This window comes from Haemorhous mexicanus, chromosome 6 (assembly GCF_027477595.1).
Source record: "Haemorhous mexicanus isolate bHaeMex1 chromosome 6, bHaeMex1.pri, whole genome shotgun sequence".
Classification (NCBI taxonomy): domain Eukaryota; kingdom Metazoa; phylum Chordata; class Aves; order Passeriformes; family Fringillidae; genus Haemorhous; species Haemorhous mexicanus.
Window position 1 is genome coordinate 12,830,566 of NC_082346.1, and position 18,516 is coordinate 12,849,081.

An 18,516-nucleotide genomic window follows, 5' to 3' on the forward strand; every position below is an offset into this window, starting at 1 on the left:
TGCCCCCCGGCAGCACCCCGCGGTGGCAGGGCAGGCGGGCCATGGCCCCTGCCTGCGGCACGTCGTGCTCCGGGAGGTTGCCGATGTTGAGGCCGGGCTGCAGCGCCCGGAGGGCGTCCAGTTCGTGCAGCGGGGCCTGGCTGAATCCGCCCGTGCTCAGCCTGGGCGTGGAGGGGGCAGGAGAAGAGGAGAAGGTGTCGGAGGTAGTGGGGAGGGAGGTGTGAAGCAGGCGCGGTGTCGGTGCGGCCCTGGCTGTGGCGCAGGCTCGGCTGGCCGTGTCGGGAATGGCGGGCTCGGCAGGGGCCGTGTGAGGGCCGTGAGTGAGCGCAGGGTGCGGAGCGGGCAGGCGGGCTGGCGGAGGTGCTGCGAGAGGGGCAGGAGGGCGTGGGCTGTGAGGTGGCTGTGAGGGAGGTGCCGGCAGGTGAGGCGGGCCCGGTGCAGCAGCAGGCTCGCAGGCAGGCTCGGGTGGGAGGCGTTGGAGAGGCGTGAGGTGGGCAGGGCTTGGGTGTGTGTGCGGTGTGGTTGTGGGGCAGGGTGAGGCGGCGGTGTGCTTTGGGAGGGTGGCGGGGAGTGCTGGAGAGCGCTGCAGAGGGCCAGGCGGGTGGGTGCGTGCGGCCACAGCAGCCTGAGAACGCCCGATCTCGTCTGATCTGGGCAGCAGAGCGGGCTCGGGCCCGGTTAGTACTTGGATGGGAGAGCGCCTGGGAATACCGGGTGCTGTAGGCATCTCTTGGGGCCACCAGGGCTCTGGTTTTGCCTGGGCAGGAGGGAAGGGGCCGCTGTGCCCTGCGTGCCTTTGTGGGGCTGTTGTAGGCTGGGGTCTTTTGCCTCCCTGTGGTGATATTTCATTGATTTCTCTCCCCTTCTCTTTTTTGTTTTGCATTTGTTTCTTTTGGTTTCTTTTTTTCCTTTTCCTTTCTTTAATAAGAAGTGTTTTTTTTTTCTCATCTCTTGGTTAATATATTGTTTTAAGTTCACCCTATGATATTTTCTCAGGCATGTTGTTTCTGTAGCTTTTCACTGCGCTTCTTGTCTCTCGAGTGTCACTGGATGTTGCCTTCCGTTTTTCTGTGTGTGAGCCGTTTTGGTATGGTCTGTTGACGGTTAGTGTTTTCTTCTGTGACTTCTTTGTGCTGTCATTCTGGCTGCGTTTGCGTTGTTGTAGGTGTGTCTCAGAGGCTGCTTTCTCATGGCTTGCCATGTGGAGTGTGCTGCTTGGTCTGTGCACTATGGCGAGGAGCCCCTGTGTTTCTCCCAGCGGCCGTGCCATGGTCTGGAACGCCCACTGCAAGATCCCATCCCACGTGTGCTCTGTGGGACATCCCCAGGTGTTCCTTTTCTACTCCCATCCCACATCCTTTCCCTGTGTCCAGGCACATGTTGCCTGACCCATAGCCCCATGTCACCCTATGGGCCACACCAATGACTATTGAAATCAACCTCGACTCCGACCAAGGGGAGAGAGAATGATGCATCTGACCCCATCATCAGAAGCCTAATGAGTTACTTTATTATGCTAGACTATGTGCATTGTATCTAAACTGAATCTGCCAAGCACTCGCTCTTGCTCTCACCTGCACAGCACTGCACTCAGCTCTGATTCTCTCGTGACGGTCCCGTGACAGTCCCACACACACACACTTCTTGGCCCTGATAGGCCAAGGGAACAAACCATCCTCACTTTGGGTGAACAATCTCCATATTGCATTCTACTTTAGCACAACACAGGCACAGCAAGTGAGATAAGAATTGCGTTTTCCTTCGACTCTGCTTGTCTCACAGTTTCCCTCTGTTCAGGGGGCATGTGAATACCACATGTCCCTCTGCTTACTATAATAAAAAGAAAGGAGCTGCGTTTGCAATCCTTTGGCTGGGCCCTTGCAGAAGAGAGAACAAACACATCTCGTGAGGTTCATCCACGGCCAATACAAATCTCAATCAAGTGCTGATGTAGAATGATAAGGAGATCCTTTACCTGTAGAATATCTACTTCTATTATATCACTAACACAAGGTTTACAATAACAGAAAACCAAACCAACATGCAAAGAATGTTCATTGTTTCAAGTCCAAACAGCTGAGTTTCAGGAGAAGATCCATTCCCTGGAGATGCTGCTCTTTAACATCCCTGGTGGTCCTTCCTGGTTCTGAAACAGACCTGCAGAATCCTGAAACTGAGAGCTGCTAAAAAAACCCTCTAATAACTATTTAGAAATCCACTGATCCAGTAGCTCTCTTCCCCCCACTTTTTTTCTTTTAAAAGACCAGCAGCAGCATCTTCTTGGACCCTGTGCTGCTGGGCGGGGCGGAGTCCTTGGCCTCGGTGGTCGGGCCAAGGAAACCAGACCCGACCCACGAAGCGGTGGGCCAGGCCCAGATGGGAGGACCAATGCCCCCAAACCTGGCGGTGGGCGGGGAGGGGGCCCCGGGCCAGGGGGACGGGCCAAGCGGCCCAGACCTGGCCCGTGGGGTGGGGTCTTTGGTCTCACAAGCCGGCCCCACCAGGCTGCCAGTGTCTCGGCAACAGGAGTGGCCAAATGCTTCCTCCCCCTCCCCCCAGACCCAGCGGCCTGTGTCGGCGGCTGGGAAGGAGAAACTTTTTCGGGAATGTGAATCCCCATGATGGATCTGGGGTTCTCACTTGCGCAGGACAAGCAAGTGCCGCCCGCTCCCAGCTGCGCCGTTCTCCCCCGTGATACAAATGAGTGTTGCCCAGCCCTCTGATCAGCGGCACCATCCCCTCGGGGCTCGGGACCAGAGGGAGCACCTCCAGAAGTGACCTTCCCCACGCCGCTGGCGCGTGCGGTGGGAGCCGTGCATCCCAAACCCCAGAGAGAACCCCCTGACCAACCCAGAGTCGGCCCGCTAAAAACGCTGGGTCCCAGCAAAACACCGAGCCTCAGAGTTTTCAGCCGGGAGGCACCTGCAAACAGCTGTCGAGCCACGGCTCCCCTGTGGGGGACTGGCTGGCGTCCCCTTCCCCTGTCCCAGCTTCTCCCGCAGAGGCAGCCTCGGGACCGCCCGAAGAATTCGGGGTGGGGTCCAGGCTGGACGCAGGCGCCGCGACAGTCGCTGCTGGAGGCGGCGGGGGCGCGCAAAGAAGAGCCGCCGCGGTCTCTCTCGGTTCCGGGCGCGGGCTCTGCCGCTGCGGGAGGGGGTGGCGGACTGATCACGGGCGCCGCGGCAGCTGCCGCCGAAGGCGGGGCCACGGGCGGCGGGCGGGGTGGTTCCGCCGCCTGGTCGCCGTCCTCAGCGTTTCCTTGAATTGGAGGCGGCGGTGGCGGCTCCGCTGTCGCAGCTTCAACATTTCCCGCCGCGGCAGCAGGCGGGGGCGGGGCCGCCGCTGTCGGAGCCATCACGGGCTGCGCTGGAGGGGCGGTCGCGGGCGGGGCCGGTGGGGCGTCCTCAGGCTGGGAGGCAGCGAGGGGCGGTGCCAGAGGCGGCACCGCCACCGCCGGAGAGGCGGGCAGGTCCCTCAGTCCCGGGAGGGGCAGAAGAGGCGGCTCCTGCGCATGCTCCAGGGAGTCAGAAATAAACCTCTCCGCCGGCGCCTTGGGCAAAGCCTCCTCTTCCCGCTCCGCACAGGGGGGCAAGCCAGCGGCGGGGACTGTCCTTGAAGAGTCCCTTCTGCCGCCGGCTGTGGCAGGGGGGGCTGGTTGCCCTCCCTGCGGGGGGAGGCGTCCCACCACGTCCCTGCCGGAGGCCCCAGAGACGGTCCCCAAATGAACGTGGTCGCCTCTCAAAACCGTGAAAAGCAGCTCCCAAGTGGGTAGCTGGCGATGGACGTTCCCAGTCCGTTCGAAATGCCTTCTAAGATAAACATCCAGGGCATTCCACGCGCGGGGGTCCCAGGAGGAATTCATGCCCGTGGGGAGTCCATAGCGTCTGGCCCAGTCAAAGAACTCGTAAAGTTCTTGCTGGGCCGCGAGAACTCCATGGTCACGAAGTGTGAGCTCCCAGAATTCCAAAGCAAATTTCTCTCCCCATGAAAATTGAGTGCTGATGTCTACAGACATCTCTTCCCAAAGTCAAAGCGCACCCAATCGGGCAGTGCCTGCCAGAAAAGCTTCCCCAGCCCCTGCCTCAAGGCTTGGGGGCCAAACACGGCCAGAAAAGACCGGGTCTCCTCCTAGGGAGACTCAGGAAAGAGTTAATACCTTCCTCTCTGGGGAAAGCAGGTGGCAGTGTCCAGGCTCGGGGGTCCCGCAATGTCCTAGAGGCTCTCCATCCATCCCACGATGATCTCTGGACAGGCTTCTGGGATTTTTTCGGCAGATTGTTTCCGTGCTCAGCCATGCTGTGAGCTGCACCCAAATCCAAGGTCTTTGTTCTCCAGTCCAGGTCACAGCCACACGTCAGGGTCACCACTTATTGTAAATCAAGAGCGACTCCGACGTTGGCGAGGGAGAGAGAATGATGCATCTGACCCCATCATCAGAAGGCTAATGAGTTACTTTATTATGCTAGACTATGTGCATTGTATCTAAACTGAATCTGCCAAGCACTCGCTCTTGCTCTCACCTGCACAGCACTGCACTCAGCTCTGATTCTCTCGTGACGGTCCCGTGACAGTCCCACACACACACACTTCTTGGCCCTGATAGGCCAAGGGAACAAACCATCCTCACTTTGGGTGAACAATCTCCATATTGCATTCTACTTTAGCACAACACAGGCACAGCAAGCGAGATAAGAATTGCATTTTCCTTCGACTCTGCTTGTCTCACAGTTTCCCTCTGTTCAGGGGGCATGTGAATACCACCAATGACATGGTCCCCTTTGCATGGAATCTGTCTGTTGGTGTCACACAGAGTCTCACCTCAGCTAGCAGCACATCAAGCTCCTCCCGGCTCAGCACAGGGTCACTGCCAATGCTCCATCCTCTGGCTGTGCATGGAGAGATGTCCTGCCAGCTCCCTTGCTGCCCTCAGCCTGCACACCTTTTGGTCAGGCTTGCTATGCGTGTTCAGTTCCTCACCTGGTGTGGGCCCAGCTCACGCTCCCCCAGTGCGGCTTCCCTAAGTTGCCTCCATATGGTGTCAGCCCGTCCCTCACCCTGCCTGACGCACCTCCACCTTCTTGCTGCCCTTGGGCCCCACTCTTGCTCTCCCAGCCCGCTGCTGGCACTGCTTGTGCTGAGCTTGGCTGCTGGAAGCAGTTGGTCTGCAGCTGCTGCAGTGGTGCCCAGGCTGCCTGTGTCCAGGTGCCCATGCAGGACATGCACAGCTGTAGTCCCCTATACCATCAAGGGTGACAGAGACTGTCAGGGAAAGACCCTCCGGGGAGGAACTGAGGCTGGGATGTGGGGCGTGATGGGGAACTCACCTGGGGTCCCCACTGGGAGCAGGACAGTGGTGGGGAGTGGGGATCCGGGTGCAGCAGCAGCTGCAGACGCTCCCCTCCTCTCCACCCGGCTGGGTGTCCCGCGCTGCCTCCTCCAGGATCTCGGGGGGTCTCTCCACGGGCAAGTCTGCCTCCAGCAGCTGGCCTGGTTCAGTCACGTTCTCCACCCAGGAGCCACATCGCCACGTGCCGCTGCACAGTGGGAGCAGAGCAGGGAGGGACGGCAGGGGGGCGCTGGCATCCCTGTGTGCCCTGGGACTCACCTGGGGACGTGGGGCAGTGGGGGCACCAGGCAGGCAAGGTGAAATGCCCTGGGGCAGCCGTCACAGCAGATGAGTTCACCACCATCACGGCATGCTGCACACTCATCCTCGTTCTCCTGTCCCCAGGGAAGTGGGCATGGGGTCAGTGCCACCATCACGGGCTGAAGCCATTGCTGTGGCAAGGTGTGAAATAGAGGGAGGGAGTCGCTCCCTGTGCTTGTGCCACCTTGAAATTTGATAGCATGGCCGGAGTGAAGGAGGAGGGGGGGGTGCTGTGAGAAGGTGCCCTGCAGGGCAGCCGTGGAAGTTCTGGACAGGCAGAGCCTGAGACTTTTACCCCTTTTCTTGGATGCTGGAAACCTTACAAATGCTGATTCCTCCTGGAGTTGAATGAGAAGAGAGATAGAGATGAAATAAGTGGAAATGGGTGACGAGAGAAGCTGAAAAAAATATTAGGTGGGAGGAAACGATGGAGTGGTCTTTGGTGGGACTTTCCTTGTATAGACATGGACAGAACCACTTTTCCTGTGGCCCAGAGACTGCATTTAGGAGGGAGGCAATGGCTTGGAGCCAAGCGAGTGCAGTGATGTTATGTGAAGGAGTGGCGTGAAGAGAGACGACGGGTGAGGAGGGTGGTGGTGGTGCCCTCCGTCTTCAAAGAAGAAGAAGAAGAAGAAGAAGAAGAAGAAGAAGAAAAAGAAGAAGAAGAAGAAGAAGAAGAAGAAGAAGAAGAAGAAGAAGAAGAAGAAGATTTCTGTTCTCGAGACCCCTCAGCCTCAAGGGGTGAAATTTGGGGGGCACGGGTGTCCCAAAAGTGAGAGACTGTGCTTTTTTTTTTTGGAACTGGGCGAAGCACCCTTAAAAAGGAAAACCCCAGAAGCAGCTCTGGTCCATGCGCAGTGGTGAGAGCACTGGGCATGGAAGGAAGATGTCACTATGGCAAAAGATCTCCGGGCAGGGCCACGTGTTATGGTAACACAGGAGGTTTCAACTGTGTTTCCTGGGGAAGCCTATGGTACAAGAGGGACTCCTCTGTCCTTGATGAACTGAGAATTGATTATCTAAAGGGTGGTGATGGGATGAGAGTTGATGATCTGAGGGGTGGATGTATTGGAAACTTGGTGGGGGGAGGAGGGATGTTTTTGGAAGGTTTTCGTTCCGAGTTCTGTGTGTTTCTTTTTATATATAGTTGTAATCTAATAAAGTTTTTCCCCTTTTATTCCTAAGCTGGAGCCTGCTTTGCTGTATTTCTGATCACATCTCACAGCAGACACCAGGGAGAAGGTATTTTCATGGGGGGACTGGCATGGGGTCAAACCATGACACGCATCCAGGGCTCACCTGGTGGGGCACAGGCTCCTGGCTGTAGACAGTGACTGCTTGCAGCTGGCCCTGGGGCATCAACTGGTATTCCCTGTTCTGTTGGCGAGACAAGAAATGGTTTGGGGAGGCGCTGCATGCACTGGGGGACACCAGCAGGCTGTGGCTATGAAGCCAGGCAGGAACAACTCCCTGCCACAGCCTTGGCTTTGGCCTCTGCTTGCTGAGCTGCTCCAGGTGGGAAGGGCAGAGCAGTGGCTGAGGTGCTCGCAGAAGCAGGAGGGGCTGCTGAGGCGGCAACACCGCAGCCCATGAGAACTCCTGGGAAACAATCTCAGAGACTTCCCAAGGGCTCCAGAGGTATCCGTGAACTCGGAGATCTCCTGTCCCTTGTGGCCGGGACAGCAGCCACCCACGCACCCAGCCAGTGCCCTCCGGTTCGGGTGGCCCGTCCCACCGGGCCCGGTGTGGGCTCCGTGCTGTGCGTGCGTCTTTGAGCGGAGCAGCCCCGGACAGTGCCCGGTGCCGCAGTGCCCGGCAGCGCGGCGGGATGGGGCAGGGCAGCTCCTCCCGCCGCCGCACAGCGAGGGACCGGGACGTGGTGCCGGGCAGGAATGGCTGCGGTGCCGGTGGCTGGGCAGCAGCTGCAGTTCCAGCTGCTCCCTTTGCTCTGCGCGGGAGCCCGGTACGAGAGTCCGGGAAGTGGCGATCGTTTGCACAACAAAGGGCCGGGGAAATTGTGGTCCCGGGCAGCGGGGAAATCAGTGGAGCCGCAACTGTGAATGGGTGTCAGTGCCATCAGAGCAAGGGGATCCCTGCGCTGGGAATGTCCTGCCAGAGAGTCCTGTGAAGGGTGAGAGTGCGGGAAGTTTCCTGCCGTGCGCGGCTGGCGGGCTGCAGGGGCCCGGAGCGGCGGGGCAGGGGCGGCGGAGCCGCGGCGTTCTGGGCGGCAGCGCAGGTGTCGGGAGGCGCGTGCGGTCGCTGGCGAGGCCGGGAGCCGCCGGGGGGTAACCGCCTCCTTCCTGCCCTGGCGGCGAGGCGAGCGCGGGGCCGCAGCTGCGGCAGCAGCGCCATGTGGCAGCGCCGCCGCGAGGGACCGGGCCGCTGGCAGCTGGCAGCCCCGCCGAGAGCCGGGGGCCTCTGCCACCCCCCGCGGGGGCTGCGAGCAGGCGGGAGGGGAGCGCCCCGAGCGTGGGGCTTTGAGCTCTGCAGGTGCCCGAGCTACAGGTGGTTGCGTGGATGCTCTTGGTAGGATGTGGGCTGAAGCCCGTCCCGCCATCAGGATGGCTCTTGGCAGGCTGCAGCAGCAGCAGCGTTGGAGCCCCAGGGCATGCAGGAAGGGCCCCGCAGGGCAGGTGCTGTGGGGGGGGGCTGTCTCCCCCCGGGGACATCCGGGTGGCAGCCCACTGTGGCGAGGTGTGTGACGGCAGAGGCGCAGGCGAGGCTCATATTTGGGCACGGAGCAGGTTATTGGAGGCCGCGGCCCCGCAGCCGAGAGATGAGGCGCCTGATAAAGGCTGCCCCGGTGCTGCTGCTGCTGCTGCGTGCACTGGCTCGGGCGCTGGCGAGAGGTGGCCGGGCTGCGCTGGCTGGGGGCCGGTGGCCATGGGACCTCTGGTGGCTCTGGGGCTGCTCGTGTGCGTGCGGCTGTGCGGGGGTGAGTGCCGGGCGGGCGGGAGCGGGGTCCGCGGCGGCGGCGGGCCCGGCTCAGCAGCCTCCGTGCCGCAGGCTCCGGGCAGCTGCGTCTGGTGGGTGGCGGCGGGCGCTGTGCCGGGCGCGTGGAGGTGAAGCACGACGGTGAGTGGGGCTCCGTGTGCTTCTTGGGGCGGGACGGGGAAGCTCGCTGGGCCGAGGTGGTGTGCCGGCAGCTGGGCTGTGGCCGGGTGGCCAGGGCGTCCTCGTCCGCCCCGTTCGGGCAGGGCAGCGGGCGGATCTGGCTGCAGCCCTTCTTCTGCAACGGCACCGAGGACGTGCTCAGGAACTGCTCGCACTTCGGTTGGGGCCGGCATTTGTGCGGCCACGAGCAGGATGTGGGGGTGACCTGCACAGGTGAGGGGACACGCTGGCCGTGCTGGGACAGCCACCTTGTTCTGGAGCATCGCGGGCTGGTCTGAGTCGTGCCGGTGCCCCTGTGCAGATGCTGTGGAGCTGAGGCTGTCGGGCGGCGGCAATCCCTGTGCCGGGAGGGTGGAGGTGAAGCTGCAGGGACACTGGGGCTCGGTGGCAGACGACAGCTGGGACGTGAAGGACGCCGAGGTGGTTTGCCAGCAGCTGGGCTGCGGCTCGGCTTCCGGAGCCTACTTCGCCGTCGAGCACTTTGGCGTAGGGGACGGGCTCGTCAGCCTGGCCCTGGTGGACTGCAGTGGGGATGAGGCCACGCTCTGGGACTGCGAGATCCGTGGCTGGGGACCCTATAACAGCAGCATCAATGACTTGGACTCTGCCGTTGTCTGCCAAGGTAGGAGCTGGCCTTGAGGGCATGTGGCACTTCGTGCACATTCCTTGTCACTGGCCCTGCACTGCTCATGCAGGCTTTTCACGGCTGGTTGGTGGCTATGGAGGCTGTGCCGGGAGGCTGGAGGTGCGTCAGGACCAGGCCTGGGTCGGTGTCTGTGAGGATGAGGTGGACATGAAGGTGGCCCAGGTGGTGTGCAGGGAGCTGGGCTGCGGTGAGGTGGTCGCGATCGCCGGCAGTGGCCGTTTTGGGGCAGTGTCGGGATCGCTCTGGGACGGGGGCTTCCAGTGCAATGGCAGCGAGCCCCTGCTCAGTGCCTGTGCCCGGCGTTCGCCCCGGAGCCAGGGCTGCACCGGCCCCGCCAGCGTCATCTGCTCCTGTAAGTGCCGGGGACGCCGGGGACAGTTGGGGTGCCTGAGCCATCAGTGCTCTCAACGCTGTTCCTGTCACAGCCTACACGGGCTTCCGGCTGGGGAACGGCAGCTCGGGATGCTCCGGGCGAGTGGAGGTGGCAGTGAGGGGGACGTGGGGCTCGGTGTGCGCCAGCGAGTGGGACCTGGCCGATGCGCACGTCCTGTGCCGCCACCTGGGCTGCGGCCGCGCCTTCAGCGTGCCCGCGGGAGGCTCCTTCGGCAGCGGGGAGGGGCCGCTGCGGCCGGACGCCTTCGGCTGCAGCGGGAGCGAGCGGCACCCGGGCGAGTGCCCCGTGGCCGTGCTGGGGAAGCCCCCGTGTGCCCCCGGAAACGCCGCCGCCGTCAACTGCTCAGGTGGGTGTGGTGGCTCTGAGAGGAGCCTAAAGGGCTTTTGGGACCCTGCCAAGTATTGATATCAGGAGATATAGGTTTATTTTTTGATGAAGGGCTGAGTTTGTCTATGTTACAGGCACCGTCGAGTCCCTGAGGCTGGTGAAGGGTGAGACCCGGTGTGAGGGGTTTCTGGAGTTGGCCATAAGCACCGGGGAGTGGCGCCGTGTGCCAGGAGAGGTTTCGCTCCTTCGGAATTTGAGCAACGTGTGCTTGGAGCTGGGCTGTGGAGGACTGGAGAAGAGTCGTGTTGTCATTGGGCAGTGCTTCCTGAGGGAAATCAGCCAGAAGGAGTGGGACATCTTAAAAATGGTTATCAAAAAAATCAAGAGGATGACCACTGATCTGGCCACAAGGACTATTTCTGAGAATTATTTTTGGGCCGACTACCGGTACATGACCACTGCACCAGCTGACATCCCTCATGGAACCTACATTGTCTGCTCAGGTGGGTGTCCCGAGAAGGGATAGAGGTGCCGATGCTGCAAGCAGCCACCCCAGCCCATTCCTTCCCTGCCCGCAGGCAGCCTGCAGGTGAGGCTGGTGGGGAGCCCTGGGCGCTGTGCCGGCCGTGTGGAGGTCTATTCCGGAGGCAGCTGGAGCTCGGTCTGCGGGGAAGGCTGGGAGCTGCAGGACGCGGTCGTTGTGTGCCGGGAGCTGGGCTGTGGCACGGCCCTGGAGGCCCCGGGCTGGGCGCGCTTCGGTGCCGGCACGGGGCCGCTGTGGCCGTACAGCCCCGACTGCTCCGGCTCCGAGGGGTCTCTGTGGGATTGCGGGCGCACGGAACGGCGCGAGTGCGGGAGCGGCGGCGGGGCAGGGGCCGTCTGCTCAGGTCAGTGCCTGGCAGCCCCAGATCCGTGCCCGGCAGAGGCCCCGGGGGGTTCCTGGTCGTGCCGTGACCCCCTTGCCCCCCTTGCAGAGCAGCTCTCCGTGAGGCTGGCAGAGGGCCCTGGGCGCTGTGCCGGGTTTCTGGAGGTCTCCTACAATGGAACATGGGGCCGCGTGTGTGCCAACGGCACCAGCCCCGGCACTGCTTCCGCCGTTTGCAACCAGCTGGGCTGTGGGGACAGGGTCTGGCTCTCAGGTGTCCCTGCCCAGGAGCCGACCGACGCCTGGCTGGCCTGGGTGGGCTGTGAGGACGGGGCCCGCTCGCTCTGGCAGTGCCCCTCAGCACCCTGGCACCTGCAGAGCTGTGGCACCGATGGGCACGTCCATGTGGAGTGTGAGGAGGACAGTGATGGCATCACTGAGGGACACACTAGCCCATATGCAGAGGGTGGCACCAGTACAGGTAGCTCTGCCCGTGCCTGCATCCCCCACAGCAGGCTGGCTGGGATCGCCCTCCCTTCACTGCCTGCCTGTGTCCCCACAGGTGTCCCCAGCAGAACGCCCCTGGCAGTGGCCGTGGGGTCTGTGCCTGTGCCCACCGTGCTGTGCGTGGTGCTGGGGACGCTGCTCTGCCTGTCCCTGGGTGCCCTGGCCCTGCTGCTGTGCCGTGCCCGTGCCCAACGCCGAGGTGGGTCCCGGTGGGTGGGGGTTGGGACAGATCTCGTTTGGGGGGTCCAGGGTCCCCTGCCCTGTGGAAGAGCTCAGAAGGTGGCCAGCGGTGATCCTGTTGACCCCCACAGTGCCCGGGGCCCCAGGTAAGTGCTGCATCTCCTCCAAGGTCTTGGCAGTGCTGCAGATGCCATCTCCAACGCTGTCTACGAGGAGCTGGATTACAAAGCCATGCCCGAGTACCAGGAGGTGCCCACTCCCCCAGGTGGGTGCAGCCCTTGTGCCCCAGCTGTGCCCGCAGTGAAGGCTCTTCCTGACAGCCCCACGGCACCTCTGGCTCCTGGTGGCCCAGCAGGGGCTCCTGGCCATGGGCTGTGGGTGTCCCTGGGTCCCAGAGCAGCCCTGATCTGTGGTGTGAGGTTCTGTCACCTGCGGTGCCACTTGAGGCCACCCCCAATCCCTGTTTATCCCCTGCAGGTTCCCTGTTGGAGGGATGGGTGAAGAAGCTACTGTATGACAGAGGGGACAGCGTGCAGGGGAGTGACAGCAAGGAAGCCCCAGGTAGGGCCACAGGGCAGGAGCCCAGCAGGGAGAGCTGGGGTGTGGGGACCCATCTGGGATGGGGGGCCTGACAGGATATATTGCTCTCGTTGTTACTGGGCAGGGAAACATTGCCTTTCCCTGTGGAACCCAAGGGCCTCCAGCATGTGCCCAAATGGAAAGGCTGGAAGGGATGGCAGAGCCTGAGCTTTGCCAGGGCCACTGGTCAGTGCCATGTCCCCCTCTGCTTTTCCCAGATCCCCCTCTGCTTTTCCCAGATCCCCCTGCCCAGCCCGATCAAGGAACCCTGGATGGCTATGACGATGTCCTGGATGTGCCCCCCGCTGCCAGCACTGGGGACATCTCCGAGGCAGTGGCACGGCAGAGGTGGATCTCTGTCCTCCCCACAGGTGAGAGGGCTCCCAGCTGCCCTGTCCCCTCTGCAGAGCCACTCCATGGCAGGCTTTGGCTGTGGGGGCGGGCAGGACCCAGCAGCAGATCCATGGGTGCTGTGGTCAGAGCCCAGGTGGGCTCTGTCAGGGGGACACAGAACTGCCTGGCCCCTCAGGCACCTTTCTTTTCTGTCCCCAAGGTGGGATCTACTCCCCTCCATGTCACCCAGGAACCAATGGAGACCCCTCGGAACAGATCCCAGAGCACATGGACTATGATGATGTTGGCAGCAACACCCTGGGGACATTGCCATGAGGATGTCCTGGCCGTGCCAAAGCCCTGGGGACACGTGTGTGGCACTGTGGTGGGGCCCTGTCCCCAGAGAGGGCTGGCCCTGCTCACAGAGATCAGCCCTTGCTGTCCAGCCTGGCAGGAAAACAGCTCCTGTGTAGGGATTTTCTTGGATTTCAGAGTGAATTTCCCTTTTTTCCTATTAAAACCCTACCTTGTCAGAGACTCAGTCCCCAGCCTAGAACCTTATTCTGGGGCTGGCACTTCCATCCCAGGTACACCAGCCAGGGACAAGGATATGATGCAGGAACTGGAACCACAGTAACATCCTTGGCAATGGTGGGCTAATGGGGAAGAGCTGTGGGAGATGTTGGGGCTGGGATTCTCTGCAGGGTCTTTATGACTGCCAAATGCACAAAACTACTGCCAGCAACAGCGAGGGCAAACGGCAGAGGCCAGGACCCGGACACCCACCCCAGAGATGCAGCAGGATCTCATCCCTGGGCCCCGAGGGTCGGGCAGGGTCAGCCCCACTCTCAGCCCTGAGAACCGGGCTGGGAATGGCTCTGGTTGTTGGAAGGACTTCTCCTAAAGGATGGGAGGTCTCCTGAAGGAGGGCAGCGCCTTCCTGCCCCCCGGCAGCACCCCGCGGTGGCAGGGCAGGCGGGCCATGGCCCCTGCCTGCGGCACGTCGTGCTCCGGGAGGTTGCCGATGTTGAGGCCGGGCTGCAGCGCCCGGAGGGCGTCCAGTTCGTGCAGCAGGGCCTGGCTGAATCCGCCCGTGCTCAGCCTGGGCGTGGAGGGGGCAGGAGAAGAGGAGAAGGTGTCGGAGGTAGTGGGGAGGGAGGTGTGAAGCAGGCGCGGTGTCGGTGCGGCCCTGGCTGTGGCGCAGGCCCGGCTGGCCGTGTCGGGAATGGCGGGCTCGGCAGGGGCCGTGTGAGGGCCGTGAGTGAGCGCAGGGTGCGGAGCGGGCAGGCGGGCTGGCGGAGGTGCTGCGAGAGGGGCAGGAGGGCGTGGGCTGTGAGGTGGCTGTGAGGGAGGTGCCGGCAGGTGAGGCGGGCCCGGTGCAGCAGCAGGCTCGCAGGCAGGCTCGGGTGGGGGGCGTTGGAGAGGCGTGAGGTGGGCAGGGCTTGGGTGTGTGTGCGGTGTGGTTGTGGGGCAGGGTGAGGCGGCGGTGTGCTTTGGGAGGGTGGCGGGGAGTGCTGGAGAGCGCTGCAGAGGGCCAGGCGGGTGGGTGCGTGCGGCCACAGCAGCCTGAGAACGCCCGATCTCGCCTGATCTGGGCAGCAGAGCGGGCTCGGGCCCGGTTAGTACTTGGATGGGAGAGCGCCTGGGAATACCGGGTGCTGTAGGCATCTCTTGGGGCCACCAGGGCTCTGGTTTTGCCTGGGCAGGAGGGAAGGGGCCGCTGTGCCCTGCGTGCCTTTGTGGGGCTGTTGTAGGCTGGGGTCTTTTGCCTCCCTGTGGTGATATTTCATTGATTTCTCTCCCCTTCTCTTTTTTGTTTTGCATTTGTTTCTTTTGGTTTCCTTTTCTTCTTTTCCTTTTTTTTACAAGTATTTTTTTTCTCATTTCTTGGTTAATATATTGTTTTAAGTTCACCCTATGATATTTTCTCAGGCATGTTGTTTCTGTAGCTTTTCACTGCGCTTCTTGTCTCTCGAGTGTCACTGGATGTTGCCTTCCATTTTTCTGTGTGTGAGCCGTTTTGGTATGGTCTGTTGACGGTTAGTGTTTTCTTCTGTGACTTCTTTGTGCTGTCATTCTGGCTGCCTTTGTGTTGTTGTAGGTGTGTCTCAGAGGCTGCTTTCTCATGGCTTGCCATGTGGAGTGTGCTGCTTGGTCTGTGCACTATGGCGAGGAGCCCCTGTGTTTCTCCCAGCGGCCGTGCCATGGTCTGGAACGCCCACTGCAAGATCCCATCCCACGTGTGCTCTGTGGGACATCCCCAGGTGTTCCTTTTCTACTCCCATCCCACATCCTTTCCCTGTGTCCAGGCACATGTTGCCTGACCCATAGGCCCATGTCACCCTTTGGGCCACACCAATGACTCTTGAAATCAACCTCGACTCCAACGAAGGGGAGAGAGAATGATGCATCTGACCCCATCATCAGAAGGCTAATGAGTTACTTTATTATGCTAGACTATGTGCATTGTATCTAAACTGAATCTGCCAAGCACTCACTCTTGCTCTCACCTGCACAGCACTGCACTCAGCTCTGATTCTCTCGTGACGGTCCCGTGACAGTCCCACACACACACACTTCTTGGCCCTGACAGGCCAAGGGAACAAACCATCCTCACTTTGGGTGAACAATCTCCATATTGCTTTCTACTTTAGCACAACACAGGCACAGCAAGTGAGATAAGAATTGCATTTTCCTTCGACTCTGCTTGTCTCACAGTTTCCCTCTGTTCAGAGGGCATGTGAATACCACCAGTGTCATGGTCCCCTTTGCATGGAATCTGCCTGTTGGTGTCACACAGAGTCTCACCTCAGCTAGCAGCACATCAAGCTCCTCCCGGCTCAGCACAGGGTCACTGCCAATGATCCATCCTCTGGCTGTGCATGGAGCGATGTCCTGCCAGCTCCCTTGCTGCCCTCAGCCTGCACACCTTTTGGTCAGGGTTGCTATGCGTGTTCAGTTCCTCACCTGGTGTGGGCCCAGCTCATGCTCCCCCAGTGCGGCTTCCCTAAGTTGCCTCCATATGGTGTCAGCCCGTCCCTCACCCTGCCTGATGCACCTCCACCTTCTTGCTGCCCTTGGGCCCCACTCTTGCTCTCCCAGCCCGCTGCTGGCACTGCTTGTGCTGAGCTTGGCTGCTGGAAGCAGTTGGTCTGCAGCTGCTGCAGTGGTGCCCAGGCTGCCTGTGTCCAGGTTGCCCATGCAGGACATGCACAGCTGTAGCCCCCTAAACAATCAGGGGTGACAGAGACTGTCAGGGCAGGACCCTCCGGGGAGGAACTGAGGCTGGGATGTGGGGCGTGATGGGGAGCTCACCCGGGGTCCCCACTGGGAGCAGGACAGTGGTGGGGAGTGGGGATCCGGGTGCAGCAGCAGCTGCAGACGCTCCCCTCCTCTCCACCCGGCTGGGTGTCCCGCGCTGCCTCCCCCAGGATCTCGGGGGCTCTCTCCACGGGCAAGTCTGCCTCCAGCAGCTGGCCTGGTTCAGTCACGTTCTCCACCCAGGAGCCACATCGCCACATGCCGCTGCACAGTGGGAGCAGAGCAGGGAGGGACGGCAGGGGGGCACTGGCATCCGTGTGTGCCCTGGGACTCACCTGGGGACGTGGGGCAGCGGGGGCACCAGGCAGGCAAGGTGAAAGGCCCTGGGGCAGCTGTCACAGCAGATGAGTTCACCACCATCACGGCATGCTGCACACTCATCCTCGTTCTCCTGTCCCCAGGGAAGTGGGCATGGGGTCAGTGCCGCCATCACGGGCTGAAGCCATGGCTGTGGCAAGGTCTGTCACCTCCCTTGCCCTCTCCCCCTCCATCACCCACCCTGCACCAAACATACCAATCCTTTCAGGGCGGTAGAATTGCCTGTTTCTTGGGGGTCATAATGTGGTGGACCCCCAGTAGCTGACCACTGTGTTTCCTTTTCTTGGCCGAGGCAAATGGACATGCCAGGAGAACCCCAACAGTTCCTCCTGCGGGTGCACCAGGTGTCACATCCAGGGCTCACCTGTTGGGGCACAGAGTCCTGGCTGTAGACAGTGACTGCTTGCAGCTGGCCCTGGGGCTGCAATTGGGGTTGCCTGTTCTGTTGGCGAGACAAGAAATGGTTTGGAGAGGCGCTGCTTGCACTGGGGAACACCCCCAGTGCATGGCTATGATGCCAGGCAGGAACAACCCCCTGCCCCAGCCTTGGCTTTGGCCTCTGCTTGCTGAGCTGCTCCAGGTGGGAAGGGCGGAGCAGTGGCTGAGGTGCTCGCAGCAGCGCATCCCAATGAGAACTCCCGGGAAACAATCTCAGAGCCTCCCCAAGGGCCCCCAGAGGTATCCGTGGACCCGGAGATCTCCTGTCCCTTGTGGCCGGGACAGCAGCACCCACGCACCCAGCCAGTGTCCTCCGGTTCGGGTGGCCCGCCCCACCGGGCCCGGTGTGGGCTCCGTGCGGCGGGCGCGTCTGTGAGCGGAGCAGTCCCGGACAGTGCCCGGTGCCGCAGTGCCCGGCAGCGCGGCGGGATGGGGCAGGGCAGCTCCTCCCGCCGCCGCACAGCGAGGGACCGGGACGTGGTGCCGGGCAGGAATGGCTGCGGTGCCGATGTCTGGGCAGCAGCTGCAGTTCCAGCGGCTCCGTTTGCTCTGCGCGAAAGCCCGGGAAGAGAGTCCGGGAAGTGGCGATCGTTTGCACAACAAAGGGCCGGGGAAATTGTGGTCCCGGGCAGGTGAGGGACACTGAGAGAGACAGCGGGATACGGGGATCAGGAGGAAGAGAGCCTTTAGGGTGGAGTTTTTTGCTTGGAATGTGACACGGACATAGCCCTCTTCATTTGCTTGCGGCTCTCCTGGGAGACAGCTCTGGGGCTGTTTCCGTGTTCCTGCAGCAGTAGCTGAGTGACTGTGCCATGGGAAAGGTGGGGAGGAAACGGATGAGCAAACGTGAGGTCTGGCTGTGGTAATGGTTGTTTGGGGAACCTCCGGGGCCAGCGGGGAAATCAGTGGAGCCGTAGCTGTGAATGGGTGTCCGTGCCATCAGAGCAAGGGGATCCCTGCGCTGGGAATGCCCTGCCAGAGAGTCCTGTGAAGGGTGAGAGTGCGGGAAGTTTCCTGCCGTGCTCGGCTGGCGGGCTGCAGGGGCCCGGAGCGGCGGGGCAGGGGCGGCGGAGCCGCGGCGTTCTGGGCGGCAGCGCAGGTGTCGGGAGGCGCGTGCGGTCGCTGGCGAGGCCGGGAGCCGCCGGGGGGTAACCGCCTCCTTCCTGCCCTGGCGGCGAGGCGAGCGCGGGGCCGCAGCTGCGGCAGCAGCGCCATGTGGCAGCGCCGCCGCGAGGGACCGGGCCGCTGGCAGCTGGCAGCCCCGCCGAGAGCCGGGGGCCTCTGCCACCCCCCGCGGGGGCTGCGAGCAGGCGGGAGGGGAGCGCCCCGAGCGTGGGGCTTTGAGCTCTGCAGGTGCCCGAGCTACAGGTGGTTGCGTGGATGCTCTTGGTAGGATGTGGGTTGAAGCCCGTCCTCGCCATCAGGATGGCTCTTGGCAGGCTGCAGCAGCAGCGTTGGAGCCCCGGGGCATGCAGGAAGGGCCCCCGCAGGGCAGGTGCTGTGGGGGGGGGGCTGTCTCCCCCCGGGGACATCCGGGTGGCAGCCCACTGTGGCGAGGTGTGTGACGGCAGAGGCGCAGGCGAGGCTCATATTTGGGCACGGAGCAGGTTATTGGAGGCCGCGGCCCCGCAGCCGGGAGATGAGGTGCCTGATAAAGGCTGCCCCGGTGCTGCTGCTGCTGCTGCGTGCACTGGCTCGGGCGCTGGCGAGAGGTGGCCTGGCTGCGCTGGCTGGGGGCCGGTGGCCATGGGACCTCTGGTGGCTCTGGGGCTGCTCGTGTGCGTGCGGCTGTGCGGGGGTGAGTGCCGGGCGGGCGGGAGCGGGGTCCGCGGCGGCGGCGGGCCCGG

At 62.2% G+C, this 18,516-nt stretch overlaps 3 protein-coding genes and 1 pseudogene across 3 annotated transcripts in view; 3 read left to right on the top strand and 1 right to left on the bottom strand.

Annotated features, from left to right (window-relative positions):
- Positions 1–13,129, top strand: part of LOC132328303 (uncharacterized) — a 31,809-nt gene extending 18,680 nt beyond the window's left edge. Inside the window, 17 exon segments of the mRNA XM_059848146.1 lie at positions 14–203; positions 347–421; positions 2,991–3,555; positions 3,646–3,764; positions 7,242–7,778; positions 8,654–8,974; positions 9,063–9,383; positions 9,457–9,759; positions 9,833–10,147; positions 10,263–10,631; positions 10,707–11,015; positions 11,103–11,474; positions 11,556–11,699; positions 11,850–11,945; positions 12,158–12,241; positions 12,478–12,630; positions 12,813–13,129. Of these exon segments, the coding sequence (XP_059704129.1) occupies positions 14–203; positions 347–421; positions 2,991–3,555; positions 3,646–3,764; positions 7,242–7,778; positions 8,654–8,974; positions 9,063–9,383; positions 9,457–9,759; positions 9,833–10,147; positions 10,263–10,631; positions 10,707–11,015; positions 11,103–11,474; positions 11,556–11,699; positions 11,850–11,945; positions 12,158–12,241; positions 12,478–12,630; positions 12,813–12,928 (4,389 nt within the window). The 3' untranslated portion in view covers positions 12,929–13,129.
- On the top strand, positions 608–726 carry LOC132329537 (5S ribosomal RNA; annotated as a pseudogene).
- Positions 1,971–3,896, bottom strand: LOC132328729 (uncharacterized). The gene is made up of 2 exons (XM_059848814.1): positions 2,923–3,896; positions 1,971–2,157 (listed from the first exon to the last, which is right to left on the bottom strand). The coding sequence occupies exons 1-2, from the start codon at positions 3,860–3,862 to the stop codon at positions 2,084–2,086; spliced, it is 1,014 nt and encodes a 337-aa protein (XP_059704797.1). The 5' UTR covers positions 3,863–3,896; the 3' UTR covers positions 1,971–2,083.
- Positions 13,130–17,695: 4,566 nt separating the features above from the next.
- The window catches only part of LOC132328304 (deleted in malignant brain tumors 1 protein-like), a 30,007-nt gene continuing 29,186 nt past the window's right edge, over positions 17,696–18,516 (top strand). Inside the window, exon 1 of the mRNA XM_059848147.1 lies at positions 17,696–18,467. Within this exon, the coding sequence (XP_059704130.1) occupies positions 18,050–18,467 (418 nt within the window). The 5' untranslated portion in view covers positions 17,696–18,049. The remainder of the gene's footprint in view (positions 18,468–18,516) is intronic.

Coding starts and splice junctions, on each gene's coding strand:
- LOC132328729 (XM_059848814.1), bottom strand. CDS start 3,862: ATGAATTCCTCCTGGGACCCCCGCGCGTGGAATGCCCTGGATGTTTAT. Junction 2,158..2,922: donor GGCTCGACAGCTGTTTGCAG/GTGCCTCCCGGC, acceptor AGGATTCTGCAG/GTCTGTTTCAGAACCAGGAA.